Source organism: Barbus barbus (assembly GCF_936440315.1).
Source record: "Barbus barbus genome assembly, chromosome: 43".
Taxonomy (NCBI): Eukaryota; Metazoa; Chordata; class Actinopteri; order Cypriniformes; family Cyprinidae; genus Barbus; species Barbus barbus.
This window is the reverse complement of record NC_136721.1, coordinates 20,341,580-20,362,525: the sequence shown is the minus strand read 5'-3', so window position 1 is coordinate 20,362,525 and position 20,946 is coordinate 20,341,580. Positions and strand designations below refer to the sequence as shown.

The window sequence follows — 20,946 nt, the reverse complement described above, 5'->3', positions numbered from 1 at the left end:
CTGAAAAAGAAACACACTTCACAAAAAACTCTAAAACACAATATCCTGTATAATACACTCACACTCTTCCAGAGATCCACAGTCTGCAAGAAAATGAGAAACAAGTCTCTGTCATGACTGGTCATTCTGCTCTCCTTTAACCTCCATATATGTACCTAGAGGGGGTTTAGTCAAACAGTTTTGTGATAAGCTTAGAGAAGTATTGATCAGCCGTGACGTAGGGACGAGGTCACTTACTCAAAACCTGGGAGTACTTCAGAAAAGGAAAAAAAAAAAACACTTTAAAAGCACCATTTCCTCTTAACACTAACACCTGCAACCATGAGAAGAATCATTAAGACACTTGTGAGATATAAATAGAGGTCAGACCACCCAAAATGCCTCTTTCAACATGGAGTCAGTGATTAAAATATGGTTATGTTGTTTTAAAAGCCCAGATATTTGAGAAGTGTGACAGACCCCCAGTGTACTGAAATGACAGGCCGGTCTAAAGTTTATTCCATTCAATTTCACAAATCGCTCACATAATCGTACCTAATTTCCTAGAAGTGTTGACAAACAGAGTAGTGAATGGGTTTCCGCTGCTGCAGCTCATTCTGTGAATCCCGGCTCTGATGTGATGTTGGTTTGGCGCTGGACTTGTTTGTGATTGCAGAAAGAGAACTCTTGATAAAGTGTACAGGCCGCTTTTATTTGCTTGTCCTTGGATCTGATAGCCGTCCGATTGCATGTGTGAATGAACCGAGTTTCCTTCACCGCTCAGCAGAGCCTCGTGCCATGTGTTCAACAACAAAAATGTAAAAATGACCACAAATGATTGACACAGTCAAATTGTGCTATAGCAAATGCCTGGGAAACTAATTTTTGAAATGAAAGCATACAAAAATATAATGCATATTATTAATCACCATTTTGAATTGGGAATAATATAAGAAAATTAAAATGTTTAATAATATGCTGTTACTATTGTAACAAACGTATAATAACATTTTATTGCTGCACATTAAAATGACTTACAATTTACATAAAAATATTACATAAAATAATAAACATGAAATTTATATTCCTAATATTAAATAAAGTGGCTTCTGTCATTTTCAAAGTTTTTATAATTATGCTGTCTATTCATCGAGGCATGTTTTTTCCCCTATAAAATTTAACAGCACAACTGTTTTCAATATTGATAATATTTCTTGAGCATCAAATCAGCATATTAGAATGATTTCTGAAGGACCATGTGACACTGGAGTAATGATGCTGAAAATTCAGTTTTGCATCACAGGAATAAATTAAAACTTAAAATAAATTCAAATATAAAACCGTTTTTAAGTTGTAATAATATTTCACAATATTACTGTTTTTACGACAAAAATCAATGCAGCCTTGGTAAGAATAAGAGACTTTCAAAAACTTTTTTTAGTTTTTAAACATTACTACCCCAAACTTTTGAACAATAGTGTATGTATATATTAAACAACTAATACATGTATAATATATTATGCAACAAAATTGTTATAATATAACTTAAAAAAAATAAAAATGACATATTTCAAGATTTTATAGATGTAGGCTTGCAATGCTTAAGCATGAGAGCAGAAAATCAACACAGCAGAGAAGTCAACACAGCCTTGAACTAGATTGCCAGATTTGACCCGGTTAGCTGTACTTGCAGCATTGAACCCGGTCAAATCAACAGAACATGTAAAATTGCATATCTGTAAAAGGAAAACCCCCACAATAAAGCAAAACGCTGTCCTTCTGTTTGCTTGTTCTTCGACTTCGGACAATCCAGTAAATGACAAAACACACTTTCTCTCAACCTTCAGCTTAAACTGAAACCTAGAACAGACATGCATTTACAAACCCAACTGCCAACAGTTACAGAAGTAGAAATACCATGAATGTGTTGACCTTGAAATCAATCAATCCAAACCCATCCGATACCATTTCAAGTCTTATTTAGTTGATTTCCTGTCATTTGTTCTAGTGTCAACTAACCAAACACGATAAATCAGTAAAACAACACCACACCTAAATTCCATTTATCAGTTTATTTTGAATGAAGTTATACGAATCGCAAGGTCTTGTGGTGAGCAGGAACCAGACAGTAAATGTTCCTCATCAATAAAAAAAGGACTGCCCCTACAAAAGAGGAAGGGTAATTTATAACAATAACAATAATCATAATATTATCACAAACCTACAGAGCCACAGCGGCCCGAAAAGTGTGAGTGGGGAGGCGTACAGATAAAAGACTAGAAAAGAAAATAGAAAAAGAACCAGTCTGAAGTCTGACTCCAGGTGGAACTCGTTCCTAGAGCCGATCCGGATTCACACTGACGAACCAGACTGACTCCAGATCAGCTGTAGGGCCGAGCTGTGATCTGATATGTTAGCAGCAGGCCGATTATAAACAAGAGATATTGGACCAAGGAACCAAGTGCTTTTAAAAGAACAAAATAGATAATCAAGTTCACAAAAAAAAAAAAAAAAAACAGGTGACATGACCCTAGTGTGTGATCAATAAAGTGCCCTTTTAGGTACAGTGGTGTTAGAAGAAACCGAAAGAAAGAAAGTTTATGTCCTGAAAGTCTACGAGACTTGCAGTGTTGAATTACAGCGCTTTTAAGATACTCTGTGTCGCTCTTTAATACTTCAAACAGATTTAACACATACAGTAAGAGTCCAATCGCGTCTTTCCCCCAAAACAAACTCATTTACAGCATTATGAACAGATATAATCATAATAAAGATAAGAACAATACTTATTACAATTGAAGAAAACTGACAAACTCATGTCCGATGCATGTCGACCTTTTCCATCTTTGCTCTCAACCAAGAAGGAGAATAGCTTTATAATTACTACGTAATCATATTGAAACACAAGATACATGTTCATGCCAGTTTTCATAGCAATACAATAATCATGTTGATCATTTTTTTTGTTTGTTTGTTTTTTCGTTTTTTTTACCCACAATGATATGGATATTGAATTTAATATAGCCAGGCCACTGATGCATTTCCAATAACGTTGTTTAAAATAGTAAACCACATTGTTGGTACAAATATCTGTTTACTCTGTAAGAATGATAATAACAGCGATAATAATAAACTATTAAAAACAATTCCCATTGCTTCTTGGCGTTGCAAAAGAAGATAAAAAATAATCCTCGACGAAGGAAAGGAAGGAAGGGGAAACTTAGCGTACTTTGCGGGATAAGGGAGGATGAGGAGGTGTCCTTCATCCTGGCTGTGATTCCTAAGGTAATCTGGTGTTAGTAAGACCTGATAAGAGAGTTGCCTCTTCACTGAATTTATTTTATGTTTGTGGAATTAATGGGATTGTTGCGGTGGTATACCAAGGCCACACCCACTCTGAGGACACACCCAAATACTGAACTTTCTTATTTACTACCAATATAAAGAAAGCCAACAAGGCCTAAGCGATGGATTTTGAAATAAAACGTGTTAGGAGAGAGCATGATTTGTGGGATACTGCAGGGCTGTTTGGAGTCAAAACGGGTTCACAGCCAATCGTTCTAGCTAGACAGATTACATGCATATACTGTGCTGACATCACAAACCTGCGACTGCTGGGATCAGGCTGTACAATGGCAACTCGAGAGTGTGTATATGCGAGTATAGACGTGTGTGCGAGTGTGTTGTACATGTCTTTGCTCGTCGGTTGCATTAGGAGATCGCATGAATATAAAGGGAGTTCTTTAGTCGACGCCCTCGAAGCCTTGGGCGTTTTCCACAGCCATCAGAAGCTTCTCTCGCAGGTCTTCAAATGACTCGTACGTCGGGAGGTCCAGACGATTAAAGCTGCGCGGGAAGAAAACAACGGAATCATTGAGATAATCTAAATGCAAACATTTAGTTGTTTTTCAATTAAAACTGAGTAACATCTTTTCAAAATATCCCCAAATTATTTTTGCTATATTTGGATATTTTCCCAAAACAAATAATAAATAAATAAATAAATTAAAATAAAACAATCCCTTCAATGGGAGATGAAAGGAATATATATGTATATATGTGTTCGAGTAAATAAAGCTGTTAAATCCCTCTAGGTCTTACCAGGTGTGAGCACGAGGAAGTTTGTCAGGTGTCCCCCACTGCTCGATAGTAAATAACTGCGGCCCATTGGAACCTGCAACAGATCACATGACTTGTCAAGGACCAATCAGGAACGGAGCCAATTCATTATATAGGTCTCAAAGGGAAATGCTAAAATCTGAAAACAGAGGAAGCTGCCACAAACATCTTCTTATAGACTGTCTGCATTAAATTGTCAAGAGAAATTATACTATTATTGTACTACAACGCCAGTGATATTTTCTGAAAAACAAACAAATTTGCAAAACACAGATTACCTTAGCAAAACACACACATACATACATATTATATTATATCATATATTATATTATATGTGACACAGTAGAGCATTATTTACCGTAGAGTTCAGCAAAGCCGTTCATTGGCACTCTGGATGTTCCAGTGACGAACTGCAAAAGTCTGATCCGCTTTTCAGCATCCATTAACAACACAGCCTGAGTTGAGATGTAGAGAGACATAGTTAATACCAATAACTTTCATCTCTTTATACCTCTTTCATCTCTATATAGCAGTAAGGAAACATTTTCCAGAGAATAAGTTCTCAAAACAATCATGACAGGGAACCAAGGAAGTTTTTCTCTAGAAATTAATACATTTAGAATTCCATTAAAATAATCATCGGTAGAAAACCTCTACTTAAAGCTTTTCTAGTTAATGTGCCAGTAATCAACGGTTACGGATACGGTTGCTTGATTGCTAACAATGACTAATATTTTATATCTAAATGTATTAAGATTTGTTTAATTCTGTATGACGTTTTTTTTTTTGGTGTTTAGCATTTCCATCATATCTTTACAGGGGAACAGGATCCGAAAATGCCACATGCTGGACTTAAACCGGCACTGCGGCTCAGCATGTTGGAGCCAGGGGTCAAAGTTTGGCCAGTAAACCCCTGCTAGCAGATGCCATAACTACACCATTCTGGGGGGGCAATCATCTTTCTCCATGGACTGTTATTCAAAAATTAGTTTGCCAGCTCAGCATCTGCGGTTGAAATAAATATGAATATGTCTATAGATGTTACGAACATCCTTGGATGTACAGCTCTGACCCGACAGATTTACTTCCCAACTGAAGAAAGTTGTGCCTAATTTCACATAGACTTCAAATCAATTTTCAAATATGACACATTTGCTGTATTTATGTACTGGAGAGTAAATCTGTATGTATTTACCTATGTGTGTTTAGAAAGAGCAAGTCTGGCTCCAGACTACTGATAAGAAGTTCCTAATGTACGCCGTGACTCTTTCATCAGAGTAAACACTCGATGAGCCTCACATCAAACAGACTTTGATCAGTAACTGCCCACAGTGCACATGGCATGGGGTCAGACACACTCATGCATACAAACGTTTGGACACACTTGACTGAATTAGTTTCTCATGATCTTTAGAATCTTTTGATCAAAAGGTTTGTTTAAATGCCTAAAATTAATTTTGAAGAAAAATATGCATTCATGACATTCTATATTTTAATGCATTAGTTTGAGGAGATCATTCCAAGATGCACCCATGACGTTAAAATAAACATACAGTTTTGATTTTTTGTTTTCAGTCACTACATCTGTAATATTTCATAGTTCATATGGTGCACACAAAACACACAGGCTATGTGCTTCTCCATACCTTCCAGAACCACTGGATCACAGGGTGATTAGGACAGTAGCCATTCTTATAGACTGTGTGTTGCCTCCAGTCATTGACGTCCACATCACCCAGACCACACATCAGCAGCTGGAGACAGAGAATACAGCACAATAAACACACTGTAACACACAGACCAAGACTCAACTTCTGAAAGCATTTTATTATACACACACATACATATATATATATATATATATACACTCACCTAAAGGATTATTAGGAACACCATACTAATACTGTGTTTGACCCCCTTTCGCCTTCAGAACTGCCTTAATTCTACGTGGCATTGATTCAACAAGGTGCTGAAAGCATTCTTTAGAAATGTTGGCCCATATTGATAGGATAGCATCTTGCAGTTGATGGAGATTTGTGGGATGCACATCTAGGGCACGAAGCTCCCGTTCCACCACATCCTAAAGATGCTCTATTGGGTTGAGATCTGGTGACTGTGGCGGCCATTTTAGTACAGTGAACTCATTGTCATGTTCAAGAAACCAATTTGAAATGATTCGAGCTTTGTGACATGGTGCATTATCCTGCTGGAAGTAGCCATCAGAGGATGGGTACATGGTGGTCATAAAGGGGTGGACATGGTCAGAAACAATGCTCAGGTAGGCCGTGGCATTTAAACGATGCCCAATTGGCACTAAGGGGCCTAAAGTGTGCCAAGAAAACATCCCCCACACCATTACACCACCACCACCAGCCTGCACAGTGGTAACAAGGCATGATGGATCCATGTTCTCATTCTGTTTACGCCAAATTCTGACTCTACCATCTGAATGTCTCAACAGAAATCGAGACTCATCAGACCAGGCAACATTTTTCCAGTCTTCAACCGTCCAATTTTGGTGAGCTCGTGCAAATTGTAGCCTCTTTTTCCTATTTGTAGTGGAGATGAGTGGTACCCGGTGGGGTCTTCTGCTGTTGTAGCCCATCCGCCTCAAGGTTGTGCGTGTTGTGGCTTCACAAATGCTTTGCTGCATACCTCGGTTGTAACGAGTGGTTATTTCAATCAAAGTTGCTCTTCTATCAGTTTGAATCAGTCGGCCCATTCTCCTCTGACCTCTAGCATCAACAAGGCATTTTCGCCCACAGGACTGCCGCATACAGGATGTTTTTCCCTTTTCACACCATTCTTTGTAAACCCTAGAAATGGTTGTGCGTGAAAATTCCAGTAACTGAGCAGATTGTGAAATACTCAGACCGGCCCGTCTGGCACCAACAACCATGCCACGCTCAAAATTGCTTAAATCACCTTTCTTTCCCATTCTGACATTCAGTTTGGAGTTCAGGAGATTGTCTTGACCAGGACCACACCCCTAAATGCATTGAAGCAACTGCCATGTGATTGGTTAAATAGATAATTGCATTAATGAGAAATTGAACAGGTGTTCCTAATAATCCTTTAGGTGAGTATATATATATATATATATATATATATATATATATATATATATATATATATATATATATATATATATATATATATATATATATATATATATATATATATATATATATATACACACATATACAGACACATATATATATACATATACATACATACATACATGCATACACACACACACTATAATTTCTGTAATGGCAAAGCTGAATTACTATGATGATTTGGTACTCAATAATTATTATTACCAATATTGAAAAAAGTTGTGCTGCCTAATATTGCCCCCAAAAAATTTGGGAACATTTGAAATGTCTTTACTGTCACTTTTGAGTGTCATTGCATGACAAAAGTAATCAAAATAAAAATAATAAAACAAATTTAAATAATAATAATAAAAAAAAATTCTGTGTGTGTGTGTGTGTGTGTTTGAATAATACTATTGTATAATATGGTGTATAGTTAGTACACAGTACCCAAAATGTTTTATATACTGCCTGTGGCAATACAATTTTCATAAACTTAAAAGTATTTTATTCACTTAGATTTTCTTCTATATTTGGAACTAGAAATAATATAATTGATAAACTACAAATCAGGTGTTAATACAAAAACAGCTTGCACTTTTTTGTATGATTCTATAAAAGTCTTGGACATGGAGGATTCAGTCTCCATGACAACAGCAGACACTGAATAATGGGTATGTGGGAAGTTGTTACCTCCAGTTCGTTTTCGTCAAAAATCTTTATCAAGTCGATGGGAATGAGTTCAGTGAAGCCCTGTGAAACAGACATGTGAAACATGATCAAAACATTGCATGTCAGTATAGCATGTTGGAATGCAGCCATAAGGAAAAATATAACAACTTCTACCACCTAGTGGCAATACATGGGACTACAGAGAACTTTTTATTGTGTGGAGGATTTGATCATATACCTCCAAGAAGGCGTTCATCTGTTTCTGGACCCGGTTCACAAACCGCCACTGAATCACCAGGCTGTGCAGAGCCAAAAAAAAAAAAAAAAAAAAAGATTTTGTTAGTATAAAATTCCACATGAAAGAATTTACAAATAGAGCAAGTGAGCAACTCACTCTATGTATTCTTTTTTGTTGTCATTGGTTACAACCATGTCTGATCCACTTGGCTTCAAATCCACCTGATATGTCTATAAATATAAAAAAAAAAACATTAGCAAAAATTATACAATTTATTTGTATTTTTTTCAATTAAAAAGACACTTCAACAAAAACATTCTTAGACACATAATAGTGTTACCTGTCCAAAGTTGTCCTCATCAATGCAGAACCGCAAGTCCAGTTCTGTGGGGTCATTTTCCAGAATCCACTTGAGAGAGTTGTAGTATTCACTGTCCTACATGGTGTACATGAACATTAAACAGAAGTGAGAAAAATGAGAAAAGTATACAAGTGCACAGATACACTAGATTCAAACCAATGCCTTTAAACTACATATTTCAACGAGAATTCTGTTTTATGAGGTTTCTGCATTGTTTTGCTGTGGGTTATATCCTAAAATTGATGTGTGTGTCTGTCTGTGTCTGTACGCACCACTGACTCCATATCATTCAGTGTGATCTGTTTGCCCAGCATCATTTTGTAGAACGGTCGAATGAAGAAACCTGCAAAACAAACAAGAAGAATAAATTTCTGCTTGGAACAGGGAACAGCAACTACAAACCAAATCCCAAAACAAAAAAATAACAACAACAACATGATAATAATAAAAAGGTGAACTATAAAAATAGAGAAAGTGTCACATGATGCTTCAGATCTGCTCTTAAAAACAGGTTTATGTACCGTCTAACAGCTTTCCGTGATACACAGCCATGCCAGCCACTCGACCGATGAACTTGAAGTATGAGAGGTGATCCTCATTACAGAGGCCGGAGTTTGGATTGATCTGAAGGGTGTAGTTATCTCTGCAGACAGACAGAAGGGAGACGTTAAATGAATGAATTATGATGCCAGCTCTGCTGCATTCTCTGCTGGGGAAGTCATGGCCTAATGGTTAGAGAGTCGGACTCGTAATCCAAAGGTTGTGGGTTCGAGTCTCGGGCCGGCAGGGATTGTAGGTGGGGGGAGTGAATGTCCAGCGCTCTCTCCACCCTCAATACCACGACTGAGGTGCCCTTGAGCAAGGCACCGAACCCCCAACTGCTCCCCGGGCGCTGCAGCATAAATGGCTGCCCACTGCTCCGGGTGTGTGTTCACGGTGTGTGTGTGTTCACTGCTGTGTGTGTGCACTTTGGATGGGTTAAATGCAGAGCACGAATTCTGAGTATGGGTCACCATACTTGGCCGTATGTCACTTCACTTTCACTTTTTTCACTTTCTGTAATGAGTGTCAGTGGGGGAGATCTAACAAGATAACAGACCAGCTTTGTAACGCAAGAAATGCTTGCTTGCTTGCTTTCAGAAAAACAACACAGACAGACAGATACTGATAGAGAGACAGACATTTATATACAGACAGAAATATAGACAGAGAGACAGACACGTAAATATGCAGAGAGATAGAGAGAGATATATATACACATAGACATGAAGACAGACAGATAAACAAATAAAAAGAAAGAGAAAAAAATCTGACAGACTGATATAGGCAGCCAGACAGATAAAGAACAATATAATAAACAGATTATAACATAAAAATAAAAAAATAAGGGAAGCGATTAAAAAAACACAAAGGAAAATGAGCAAAAAAATGGAGACGCCTGCTCACAGCTAAATGTTCACTTTTAATGCCGTTTTGTAGTTGTGACATTAAGAACTGCAAAGGAAGGCAAAATGCCAGTTAGCTAGTAAAGCCTCTGGAATGAATGCTAAAAGGAGATACGAATACGAGGTGAGAAGCGGAGGTGGGTGGTTCAGGATTTACGTGCCAGTTTGAGCAAATCTGCCAAAGAAGCTCAAACTCAACAAAACTATAGTGGACAAACACTTGGACACTTACGTGGCCGAGTACTCAAACAGCCCATAATAAGGGTTAAACATCTCCTTGGACAGCAGGAAGAACCATTCTCTGGCCACGCCCCCGTAGTCTAGGCCTTTCTCTGATTCAAACTCGATCCACAGACGAGCCTTCAGACTGTCGGGTCTCTTCAGGGCCATGATTCGCCTGTACGACTCCTCCAAGATGTTATTCCTGTGCAGCTTCATCTCAAAACGGTTCGGAATATCTGCCTGTGGGAGAGAGAGAGATTCAAATAACGGTTTCAATAATAATAAACTGAAGATCACGATTAGCTACCAGCTTTGAGTGTTAAGGTTTCAAACAAATCACAGCACTGTAAACGGCTGCGTTTCTGTCGTGTGAAGAACAATTTAACACCCAATAGAAAAAAAGAAAAGAAAATGCTCTTCACTCCTCGACAAGGATTTCACACTGAATAAATTAGAGTGTCTAGGAATACAGTATGTGACAGGAAAGAGCTCACTGTAATGTCTCTGAAAACGCTTCATTTCTTACCGGCTTCTTTAACTTCTTTCTGAAGTAATCATACTTCTGCTTGAATTCTCTGGAATATGGCACTGCCTAAAAGAAGACAAATAAAACAATTGAATACATAAATGTAACAAGGATAACAACAAATACCAATGGACAAGCAAGAAAACAAACATGAGTTTGGAAATTATTAGAAAAGTTTTCAAAAAGAACATCTGATATATATTATATAGTAGTTTTATGAATATCACAAAATCTTTCAAAAACACATTCTGAACAGGCCATTTTTCAAATGAATATTTAGATACATTTTTTTTTTTTTTTAATGCTTAAACATTAAGAACGAAAATGGCTTCTATTTTTCATTGTGACATAGCTTTTTTGAAATTTTATTGTATTGTAAAAAAAACAATTTTTATGGTTTAATTAATATTGTACCTCTAATTTAATGGGTTTTTTTTTATTATTGAATCTTCAACATTTTTAACTGTAATGCATTAAAACTGCAAAATTGCAGTAACGAGGATCAGTGTGATAAATGCAAATTATTTATTACTACTAAAAATAAATCGCACAACAAAATTAAAAATTAGCCATTATAATTTCAAAATATAAATATTTTGAAAAAGTATTTTCTTCCCCTACTTCTGACAAATCTCCATGTATTCTGTACCAATTTTTTATATAACAAAAACCCAACAGTGTTATAGGAGAACAGAGTCAGAATAATAGAAAGACTGTGACCGAGAATAAAGGTACACTCACGGGTCCAGTTATGGCAGGACTCTGGAGGCGAGGATCTTCCCACTGTGTTTTTTTGGTGTCTGAGCAGGAGAAGAGGAATTTTATAAGCCTCACATTTTTATTGCTATTTGGTACAAATTAAAATTTCAGAAAAACTTTTTTTAGTTTTTTTTAATTAAGTTATTGAAATTTAACAATTTCAATGTGGTGGTTCAACATAAATCAGTGTACACACCACTAGAGGTCGTTTGTGAATGTGTGGATCTGACAAACAAAACAGGTGTATATCGACCATGGCAGCAGACTCAGCAGTGCTTGAACACACCTGTGTTATTGTGATGGACACTGAGGACATGCCCGAGTTTAATGATGCATGAGAAAAATGATCTCGCAACTTATGTTACCTTTAACATCTAAATTGTTATTGATCACACGGCACAGAATAAAGTTACTGAGACAAAACAACAAATAGGAACTTGAGAGCATATCTGTGAATTGAGCCTGCATTACTGTATGTGTAAAACAGAAGGTAGATGGATTACAGTTCCCAACAGCAGACAGCAAAACTATGCTGCATTCCAAGGCACCTCATTTTGGTCACATTGTAAAGCAGCGTAAAATAATTTCAAATGTCAAAATTGAATAAAAGCAGTGTTAAGTAAAATGTAGCTTTCTACCCACTATTACAGTATGTTTAGAGTGATGTAAAGACCACCAAAATATAAAAAAGTCTTGTTAAAACCTATTGTTATCAATTGCATAAAACAGTCATTTCTGACTAGACTAAATAAAGTAAAATGAAACGTAATTTGACAATATACATTTTTGTTCGTCTTAAACGCTACTGTTCAAAGGTTTAGGGTTAGAAAGATTTTTTTTAAAAAGAAATTACTACTTTTATTCAGCTAGGATACACAACTGTTTTTAACAATGATTAAACTGAAACATGTTTCTTGAGCTCCAAATCATCATATTACAATGATTTCTGAAGGATCATGCGACACTGAAGACTGCCGTAATGATGCTGAAAATTCAACTTTGCATCATAAGAATCAATTACATTTTAAAATAAAAATTATAAATGTAATATTTTATCAAATTTGTTTATTTTTGATCAAATAAATGCAACCTTGGTAAGCAGAAGAGACTTAAAAAAAAAACATTTTAAAAACTTACAGACTCCAGACTTTTGAATGATAGTTTATATATACATATTTTACTTTTATTAAGAATTTAGAATTTTTGTTAAAAGTGGTGATCAACTGCTAAATTGGCTTCTCAGTGTTACAATTAATTGCTGCCGAATTTTTAAATATTTAGAATACTTTGGAAAGGAAAATGAAATGTAATTTTAGACTATAAATATTAAAGGGATAGTTCACCCAAAAATGAAAATTCTGCCTGTAATTACTCACCCTCGAGTCGTTCCAAACCTGTAAGACCTCCGTTCATCTTCAGAACACAAAGTAAGATATTTTTGATGAAATCTGAGAGCCCTCTGACCTTTCAGATCAAAGCGTAAACAACATAAGAACTGCTGATGTCACATGGATTATTTAATTTTTTTAACCAAACAGTTGATAGTCCCCATTGACTTCCACAGTATTTTCCCATAATATGGAAGTCAATGGGGGCCAGCAAATGTTTAAATACCAACATTCTTCAAAATATCTTCCTTTGTGTTCAACAGAAGAAAAAATTCATACAGGTTAAAAAACAACTCGAGGGTGAGTAAGTGATGACAGCTTTCATTTTTGGGTGAACTATCCCTTTACTGTAAGTTAACTTAAATAATTATGCTTATTGTGTGAGTAAATGAGTGTCCTTACTATGATCGATGTAAAAGGTTCTTCCGTCTGCATGTACTCGTTCCTCCCACCCAGGCTGCAGAGATTCAGAGAGAGAGAAAAACAGAGACATTAAGATCAGACGAAACCCTAGACCTGATACACCACTGATACACCAACACAACAACTGTAACGGATAATGTGACAGGAGGTAGGAACAGAAAGATATGACGATTCCTCGGTTCAGTGTGGGAGAGCTTCCACGACAGGGTTCCACTGGCATGCAGAAGAGACCTCATTTATTCACTCTCACTCTGACAAACACACACTTGCGTTCACATACTGCCCCTCTTTTGAGAGCGGAGACCCCCCGAGACCTGCAAACCCACATCGATACCAACATCACAAGAAACTGCCAGGCCTGACGAAAATCACAGCCAACAATTCATAACCCACGATATCAAGGGAAGCTGTTTGACGACCCACACACGGGATCCGGAGAGGGGACAAGACCTTTGTTCACGAGTGAGAGACTGAGCCAGCACTGAAGACAAGCGCTCTCGTGCTGAACGGGCATCAACCAAAAACTGGCATTGAATGAAGCACAGGATGGACACTGTGCAGGGGTGGAGGACGCAGAGAAGAGGATGGATGGATAGAGAAATGATAATCAACATAACCAGATACGAGATACGTGCAGGGAAAAATACAAGGAGAGAGACGGAGACACAGGACAAACAGAGCTTAATAGAAGGATTCTGGAAGTAAAAATCCCATTCAAAATATCCAGTTAAGATAATGTACACAACACTCAAAACACATACCAAGGATTCTGGGATTTTAAAGTAATGGTATATGCTAATGTAAATGCTACGGTGATATTTGGTGGATCACATCCCAAACCCTATGTTTTGTTGGAAATTCATCTGACATTTATTCAGTATTTGGCCTGGTCTTAAACCATGTGCAGATAAATCATACCATTTATGCATTTACAAACCTGTAATTTCTCCAAATGAGACAGTATAATTTTAATAATATTTGCAATCATTTTGCATAAAAAAATAAAATTTTAAATAAATGCACTGTGTGTACAGTCACTGGTACCAGCTGAGAATAACTGATTTAATCCGATATATTTTTTGAGATCCCTATCAAGAAAATGAATGGAAAAAATACTTCTGGAACCATGGCTGCTTAAAAGAGGGCAGTCAATATTGAGCTCTATAACTGAAAGCGCTGAACAAAAACCAAAAAAAGAAAATCAGAACAAGAAGAAAAAAACAACAACAAATGCTGACAGTAAAAGAGGGAAAGCGGGAGTAAAACAGAAAGGAAAAAAGGACAGTCATCCATGCCAGCAAGGATAAGAAAGGTGAAGAGGTCAGAGGGCGGACAGGCTTGTGGGCAGGCAGGTAAACACGCAGGCAGAGAGAGGACCGACCTCCTCTGGAAGATTCTGCCACAAACAGCATCAAGCGTAGAGCGAACCATGTTCCCCCACGCCACCGAAAGAGAAATCACACACATACACACACACACACCACCAGCTTGTGAGACAGAACTGCAGTCAGTGCAGTGGGAATCATTTATATAGAGTGTTGTTATTGTTAACTAAAACTATTAACATCAATTTAAATAAAGATCAAATAAAATAAAAAAAATGATTATATACTTAAACTTAAAATGACAAAGCACATAACAATTACAAATTTATGTATAAATTTTCATTAAAATAGAAAAAATAAATCCAATTAATAAAATTATCCAATTAAAATATTAAATACCATATTAGCATATAAATACTTCTAAAAAAGACCTCAGGAATGTACTAGTTGATGGATGAAGGACGGGAAAGTATACTTTAATTGTTTGACAGCACTAATCAAATATTGATCGCATCCAAAATAAGTTTTTGTTTACATTGTATATGTATGTGTACTGTGCATATTTATTATGTATATATAAATACACACACATACAGTATTTTGAAAATATTTGCATGTTTATACATTTATTTATTCATTCTTATATTTTATATTATATAAAAATATATTTAATATATAAACAATTTTTTTTCTTAAATATATACATGCATGTGTTTGTATTTATATATACATAAATATACACAGTAAACAAACATGTTATGTAAACAAAGACTTTTATTTTGGATGCAATTAATCGTGATTAATCTTTTGACAGCACTAGATTTGATATGACTTTTTACTTATAACTAATATATTTGCATATATTAATGTACTTTTAATTTACTTGCATATGTATGGCATTTTCAACATTACATGAAAACAAGCATGTTTATTAGACAAGTCCATGTTTCCTGGCACGTACTTCCACTGAAAACCTGAGAAAAGAAGGTGTGATTACCAAACACCGGCATATAAGTATTTCTGCTAGGTGGAAAAAAATAATAAAAATCAATAAGAGTTTCTTCACAATCTCATCATGTGAGATGCATATTGCGTCAACTCTTGCTTAAAGACGAGTCACTTCTCATATTTCCATTTATATTGGCTTAATGTGAGTAGTTCTGAAGAAAAAAAAACCCACTGTAGATAAAGTTGGCTACACAAGTCACAACAGCTGTTGTCTTTAGCAAACCCTTTTATATCTGAATAGAATCCGCTGTTATTTAAATTGTGTTATTTAAAAGTTGCATTTCATTTACTTGCCAAAGGCAATTTTGGCACTTATCAAGTGTTCATTTTGGTCTCGATTTCAGTACTGTTCTTGGGCAAACTGCATTTTAGCTAAACAAAAAAGAAATGATCTCTGTTGAGCTAATCCAATGTCAAATTTTTTGTAGCATTGTTCTTTTACAAAAACAGCTTGAGGACGTAGTCCATCAACAAAGAAATCCACAAAACACAGCCAAATTCCTGCTTTTGTGTCATTAGTTTTGGTTTTCCCATTCAATTGCCAGACTTAATCCTATTTTTTGCTTTGCAGATTGAATTAGTTTTGCGATTCTTGTATGATATCACTGTTGCTTTCTAGATTCTGCATCGCTGTGTCACAACACAAGAACACGTCACACCAGGCTGCTGAAAGAGCTCAGATTGCAGGTAATATTGCTCAATGGCACTCTTTTTGCACTCACAGGAAGTGGGCCGAGGTCGCCAGGTTCCAGGGATGCTTTTGTCCTCATGTGAACGGGATACTTTAAGCGCGGATCTTCCTGAAAAGAGAGAGGTTGACACATGCTCAGATTTTCCCAGAAGGTTTTATCCTCATTTAACAGTAAATTGCATTTGCTGTCTGCTGCCAAAATGCAGTTCTTCAGACAATAAGGAAGTAATACTGGAACGATCGTGTTTCTTTCTCGCCTCATGGGGAGATTATGCAGTAATTATACAGAGTGAACTTTTTAGTTTTCTCGGTGGACATTTCAAAACCACTAGCAGGATTTAATAAGGACATACTTTGTAAACCACAACGTACTATTTTAAGCAATCGTGCAAATAAGAGAAAATCAATTTGCTTTCATTTTAAATCTGTCCAATTACACAGAACTTGTAAAGAGGATGCGATACATTTGACACAAACAGACAAAGGCGAGTCTATGCTGGGGAAATTAGGGCACTGGAGAGAAGCTGCAGTTCCTCTGTCAGACACCAGATGACACACTGATTCTGAGCGCATCACGTTTTCATCACCAGGGGCCTCCCTCCAGCTATGGGGCACTGAAGTGTGCAATTGTGAACAAGACTGTGTGCGTTTGTGTGCACGTATCTGTGAAAGTCTTTTCCCCCAAACACCTTTCACGCATCTTAACGTAGGCAAAAGAGAAACATTAAAAACAGCAGATCTTTTAAACATTTGAGAAAACAGCAGCCACTAAATGTATTAAATATTATTATTCTTTATTTTTATTATTATTTTAATAAATTAGCCGTTTGGTATTAAGAGACCGTAGTTTTTTGTTATTTTAGAATAAATTGTACACTTTAAATTTATTTAATTTATATTTTGTTAATGTTCTGAATTATATTTATATTTTTTGTTTCCATTTCAATATTTATATACTATTTATTTATTATATAATATTTAAATAATAAATTAAATAAATTATATATATATATATATATATATATATATATATATATATATATATATATATATATATATATATATATATATATATATATATATATATATATATATATATATATATATATATATATATATATATATATATATATATATATATATATATATATATACATACACATATATATATACATACACATATATATATATATATATATACATATATATATACATATATATATATACACATATATATACATATATATATATACACATATATATACATATATATATACACATATATATATATATATATATATATATATATATATATATATATATATATATATATATATATGTAGATAGTATTTTTAAGATGTATAATACATTTTGTATTATATAATATTATAAATATTTATTAAAATAGGAAGATTTTTTGGGGTTAGTAATTACTACTTTCAGCTTACATGTTTTATTTCAGCTAGTTGCCTTTCTCATTTATGATTCATTTAAAAAAAAATTTTTTTGTTTTTTTGTTTATGTTTTGAAAATTATACACATTTTTAAGTAATAAAAGTATATAGAATTAAGCAATAAAAATAATCATTAGACTAAAACAATGAAAACTCACCCTGAATATTACGATTCATGATTTATTATGCATGCATGCAAATAAAAAATAAATAAAAAACCTCTGCAGGTGCATGCACACAATCCAGGTGGATACCATCTGATAGTGGATACCAAATAGATAATAGCAGTGATCACAGCTGAACATAAACCACAGTTATGTCAGCAAATGGAACTGAAGAACTGTTCCAAAACCTAAAGAGCTGCCGTGCTCTTAGTCATGCATCACAATACATGACTACAAAACTTGACTATGACTGCACATATGACCATGATTACAACAAGATTTGCCATTACCATGCTACTAAGCGTGGTATTAATTATGTAGAGCTTTAAATATATTTTATGGTGAACATTTCATCTTTTCACTCATGGCCATCTAGCATTTTTTTCCTTGGAGGTCATTACAAAGCATTTTGGGATTGCCCTCACCATGAACTTAACTAGTTTTGGGAGTGTTTATCTTACCCATGTGGTGTTTCTGCTGTTGTGGTCGATGAAGAATGGCCGTCCATTGGGAGCTATTCTCATTTCCCATCCAGGGGGCAGGAAGCTCTGGTTTGCTTTATGCTGGGATTTGGGTGAGCTGTAGGGAGAAGATTGCGGGGACTGAGGGTTGGAACACGTGTCCTTTACGGCTCGCCGTATCTGGGCGTTATTGGCTCCCTGTGAAAGGAAACAGAGCCAACATGAATTATTTCCCTGTTTGCCAGACTCTATTATTTCGTTTTCCAGCTTTTGTATATAATTCATTAGAATTTTGTGTAAAAAAGACTTTTACGAATGGGATGTGTCAATAAACTGAAAAGATTTGGAAAACGCAGTACGTGCTAATGAGGCGAAACGCTGTTATTTAATCCTGCTAAAATTTTAATTAGCACACACCTCTGGACGTCTTTCTCTCCCTCATTTTTTTTTTCTTTTTTCCCAGAAACAAATATTTCCCTTTCAACACTGTAATTAAAATTCACATGGCCCTCTGCAACCCTGATCATTTATAAATAAAACCTAATACTACTTTATGTAAACTATCAAAACTTTGAGAAATGTTTACTCAATAATAAGATCTTTTTACATCAGATGCGGAAAATGCAGCACCTGTCACATGATTAGTCATAATTGCTTATCTGGTGAAAGAATTTGGGGTATTCTTTCCTTCTGAAAGCTAAACCAACAAAGGCAATAAGATGTGAATAAACTATTCACTTCTCAGCAACTAATCTAGCTCCTAACTTGACACTCAAGCTTTTATGAATCATTTTAGCCATATTATCTCATTTTACAAACTTTATACTTAAACGGAAGAATTAATTAGTAAAAACAGCAATTCCACAAAACTACAGCATCATAAATAATATTATAATATCTAAAATATTACATCATCTTAAATGGTAGAGGAATATTATTATAATTAATATACACATATTAAAAACAAAGCTTCACAAATAATATTATAAAATCTTAAATATTATCATTGATAATAAATATAGGAAAATGATTATATTATATCGGCAAAGTGTTTCATGTTTCAAGTGGCGAGTGATGCTTTGGTTAAGAGATGCGTTGAAAATATCGAGCTCAAGCTATGACAGAAAGAATCAAGAGGGACAGAAAAGGGATTTTAATCGATACCACACCCTGCCTTTTTTGTCAGCTATCATGTTTTTTTTACATGGAAGTACGTGGCTGTAATTGCAAACAAGCCATTTATTCCCCAACATCTGCATATTAGCCACAAAAGCTATTGTTTATTCCATTAGCAAAGTCATAAAGTCAAAGTCTTCACAGCAGAGGCCATTAGATAAAATTGTTTGCCATTTTCAAAAGGAATATTCCGGATTAAATTACGATTTAAGCTCTATAATCACCACGTGGCCCGTTTTCTATTACCACTGGAAATAATTGCGATACGTTTATAAAAGACAAACAGTAAAAACAGCACTTACACAAGTACAAAGCATCACATACAACAAATAACATAATATATCTCTAAAATGTATAATATACTAAATTAAATTCAAATGTAAACAAACATGTCATAACATTAACTGAAAGCATATTATGGGAAAATTTAGGAGGTATTTACAGATATATTTCAGAAAAATGTACTATAAAAGCAAACTAAGAAGTAGGTTTAAGGTCAGACATGGATTTAGAGCAAGAGAACAGAAGGAAACTATGAAGTCATGGCTGTTTGAGAGGTTAAACTTCTTTTTGGCAATGGTGACACCTTGGCGTGTTTCACGATAAGCAAACGGACAGCTGCCCCAACCCAAATCAAGCTGATACGAATTTACAAAGCGGGGGTAGAAGCCCTGTTCCCTCCACGCAAAAGTAAATGTTGATGAGTACATTCAAACTCGATACAGACAGCAGCTGCTCAATTTAACTTTGTGAAGGTTTCAACATCATCAATAAGGACTAAACTTCTGAAAGTCTGTGGGACGATTTTAAATACAGTACATGTCTTTAAAGACTAAATATTTACAAAAATCGATCCTTTCATCGCTGAAATAAAACTAAACAAAAAAGTGAAATAAACTAAAAAAAAATTCTCCAAAACACAAGCCAAATTATTGGCTATTCATTTTCATGACTGAACTATTTCAATATTGTATGGTTAAAATTATTTCATTTTGTGAGAACAAAGTGACCAAGGTGTGATATGAACCAAATAAGCAAATATACATTTTAGCAGTTATGCAAAATACCTGACCTCAGAATACCACAATGTGCAAAATAATATTTCCCCAAAGTATCTCATGTTAACTATCGATTTACTTCATATATCAGATACTCTGCTTTCCAGAAATCAACGACTGCCACAACTGTGAAATACTTAAATAAGAACCCTTTGGCTATTGCAAAAATTTGTAGGTATTTTCAAGAATGCATGGCTGATTGGACATTTTGAACAACAACAGCACTAAGCAGAAATAACGATTTTCTTTTTTTTCTTTAACTGTGCATCAAAGTGAATTAAATTAGCTTGAATTAAAAGGTCTGGAGTAGATGGGTCAGGAAATTGTCTCTCAACTGATTTGGCTTTTGGGAGATCAGACTTTCATAATAAAACTGATC

At 35.2% G+C, this 20,946-nt stretch overlaps 1 protein-coding gene across 7 annotated transcripts in view; it reads right to left on the bottom strand.

Annotated features, from left to right (window-relative positions):
- Positions 1-2,033: 2,033 nt before the first annotated feature.
- The window catches only part of LOC306862369 (E3 ubiquitin-protein ligase NEDD4-like), a 71,758-nt gene continuing 52,845 nt past the window's right edge, over positions 2,034-20,946 (bottom strand). For all 7 annotated transcript variants that reach the window (XM_079405143.1, XM_079405140.1, XM_079405142.1 and 4 more), the window contains 16 exons: positions 18,334-18,531; positions 16,286-16,363; positions 13,210-13,264; positions 11,402-11,460; positions 10,661-10,726; positions 10,145-10,374; positions 8,989-9,110; positions 8,740-8,810; positions 8,447-8,542; positions 8,263-8,336; positions 8,107-8,167; positions 7,890-7,949; positions 5,745-5,852; positions 4,457-4,553; positions 4,081-4,153; positions 2,034-3,825 (listed from right to left, as the gene is read on the bottom strand). In XM_079405143.1, the coding sequence (XP_079261269.1) occupies positions 3,723-3,825; positions 4,081-4,153; positions 4,457-4,553; positions 5,745-5,852; positions 7,890-7,949; positions 8,107-8,167; positions 8,263-8,336; positions 8,447-8,542; positions 8,740-8,810; positions 8,989-9,110; positions 10,145-10,374; positions 10,661-10,726; positions 11,402-11,460; positions 13,210-13,264; positions 16,286-16,363; positions 18,334-18,531 (1,551 nt within the window). In that variant the 3' untranslated portion in view covers positions 2,034-3,722. The remainder of the gene's footprint in view (positions 3,826-4,080; positions 4,154-4,456; positions 4,554-5,744; positions 5,853-7,889; positions 7,950-8,106; positions 8,168-8,262; positions 8,337-8,446; positions 8,543-8,739; positions 8,811-8,988; positions 9,111-10,144; positions 10,375-10,660; positions 10,727-11,401; positions 11,461-13,209; positions 13,265-16,285; positions 16,364-18,333; positions 18,532-20,946) is intronic.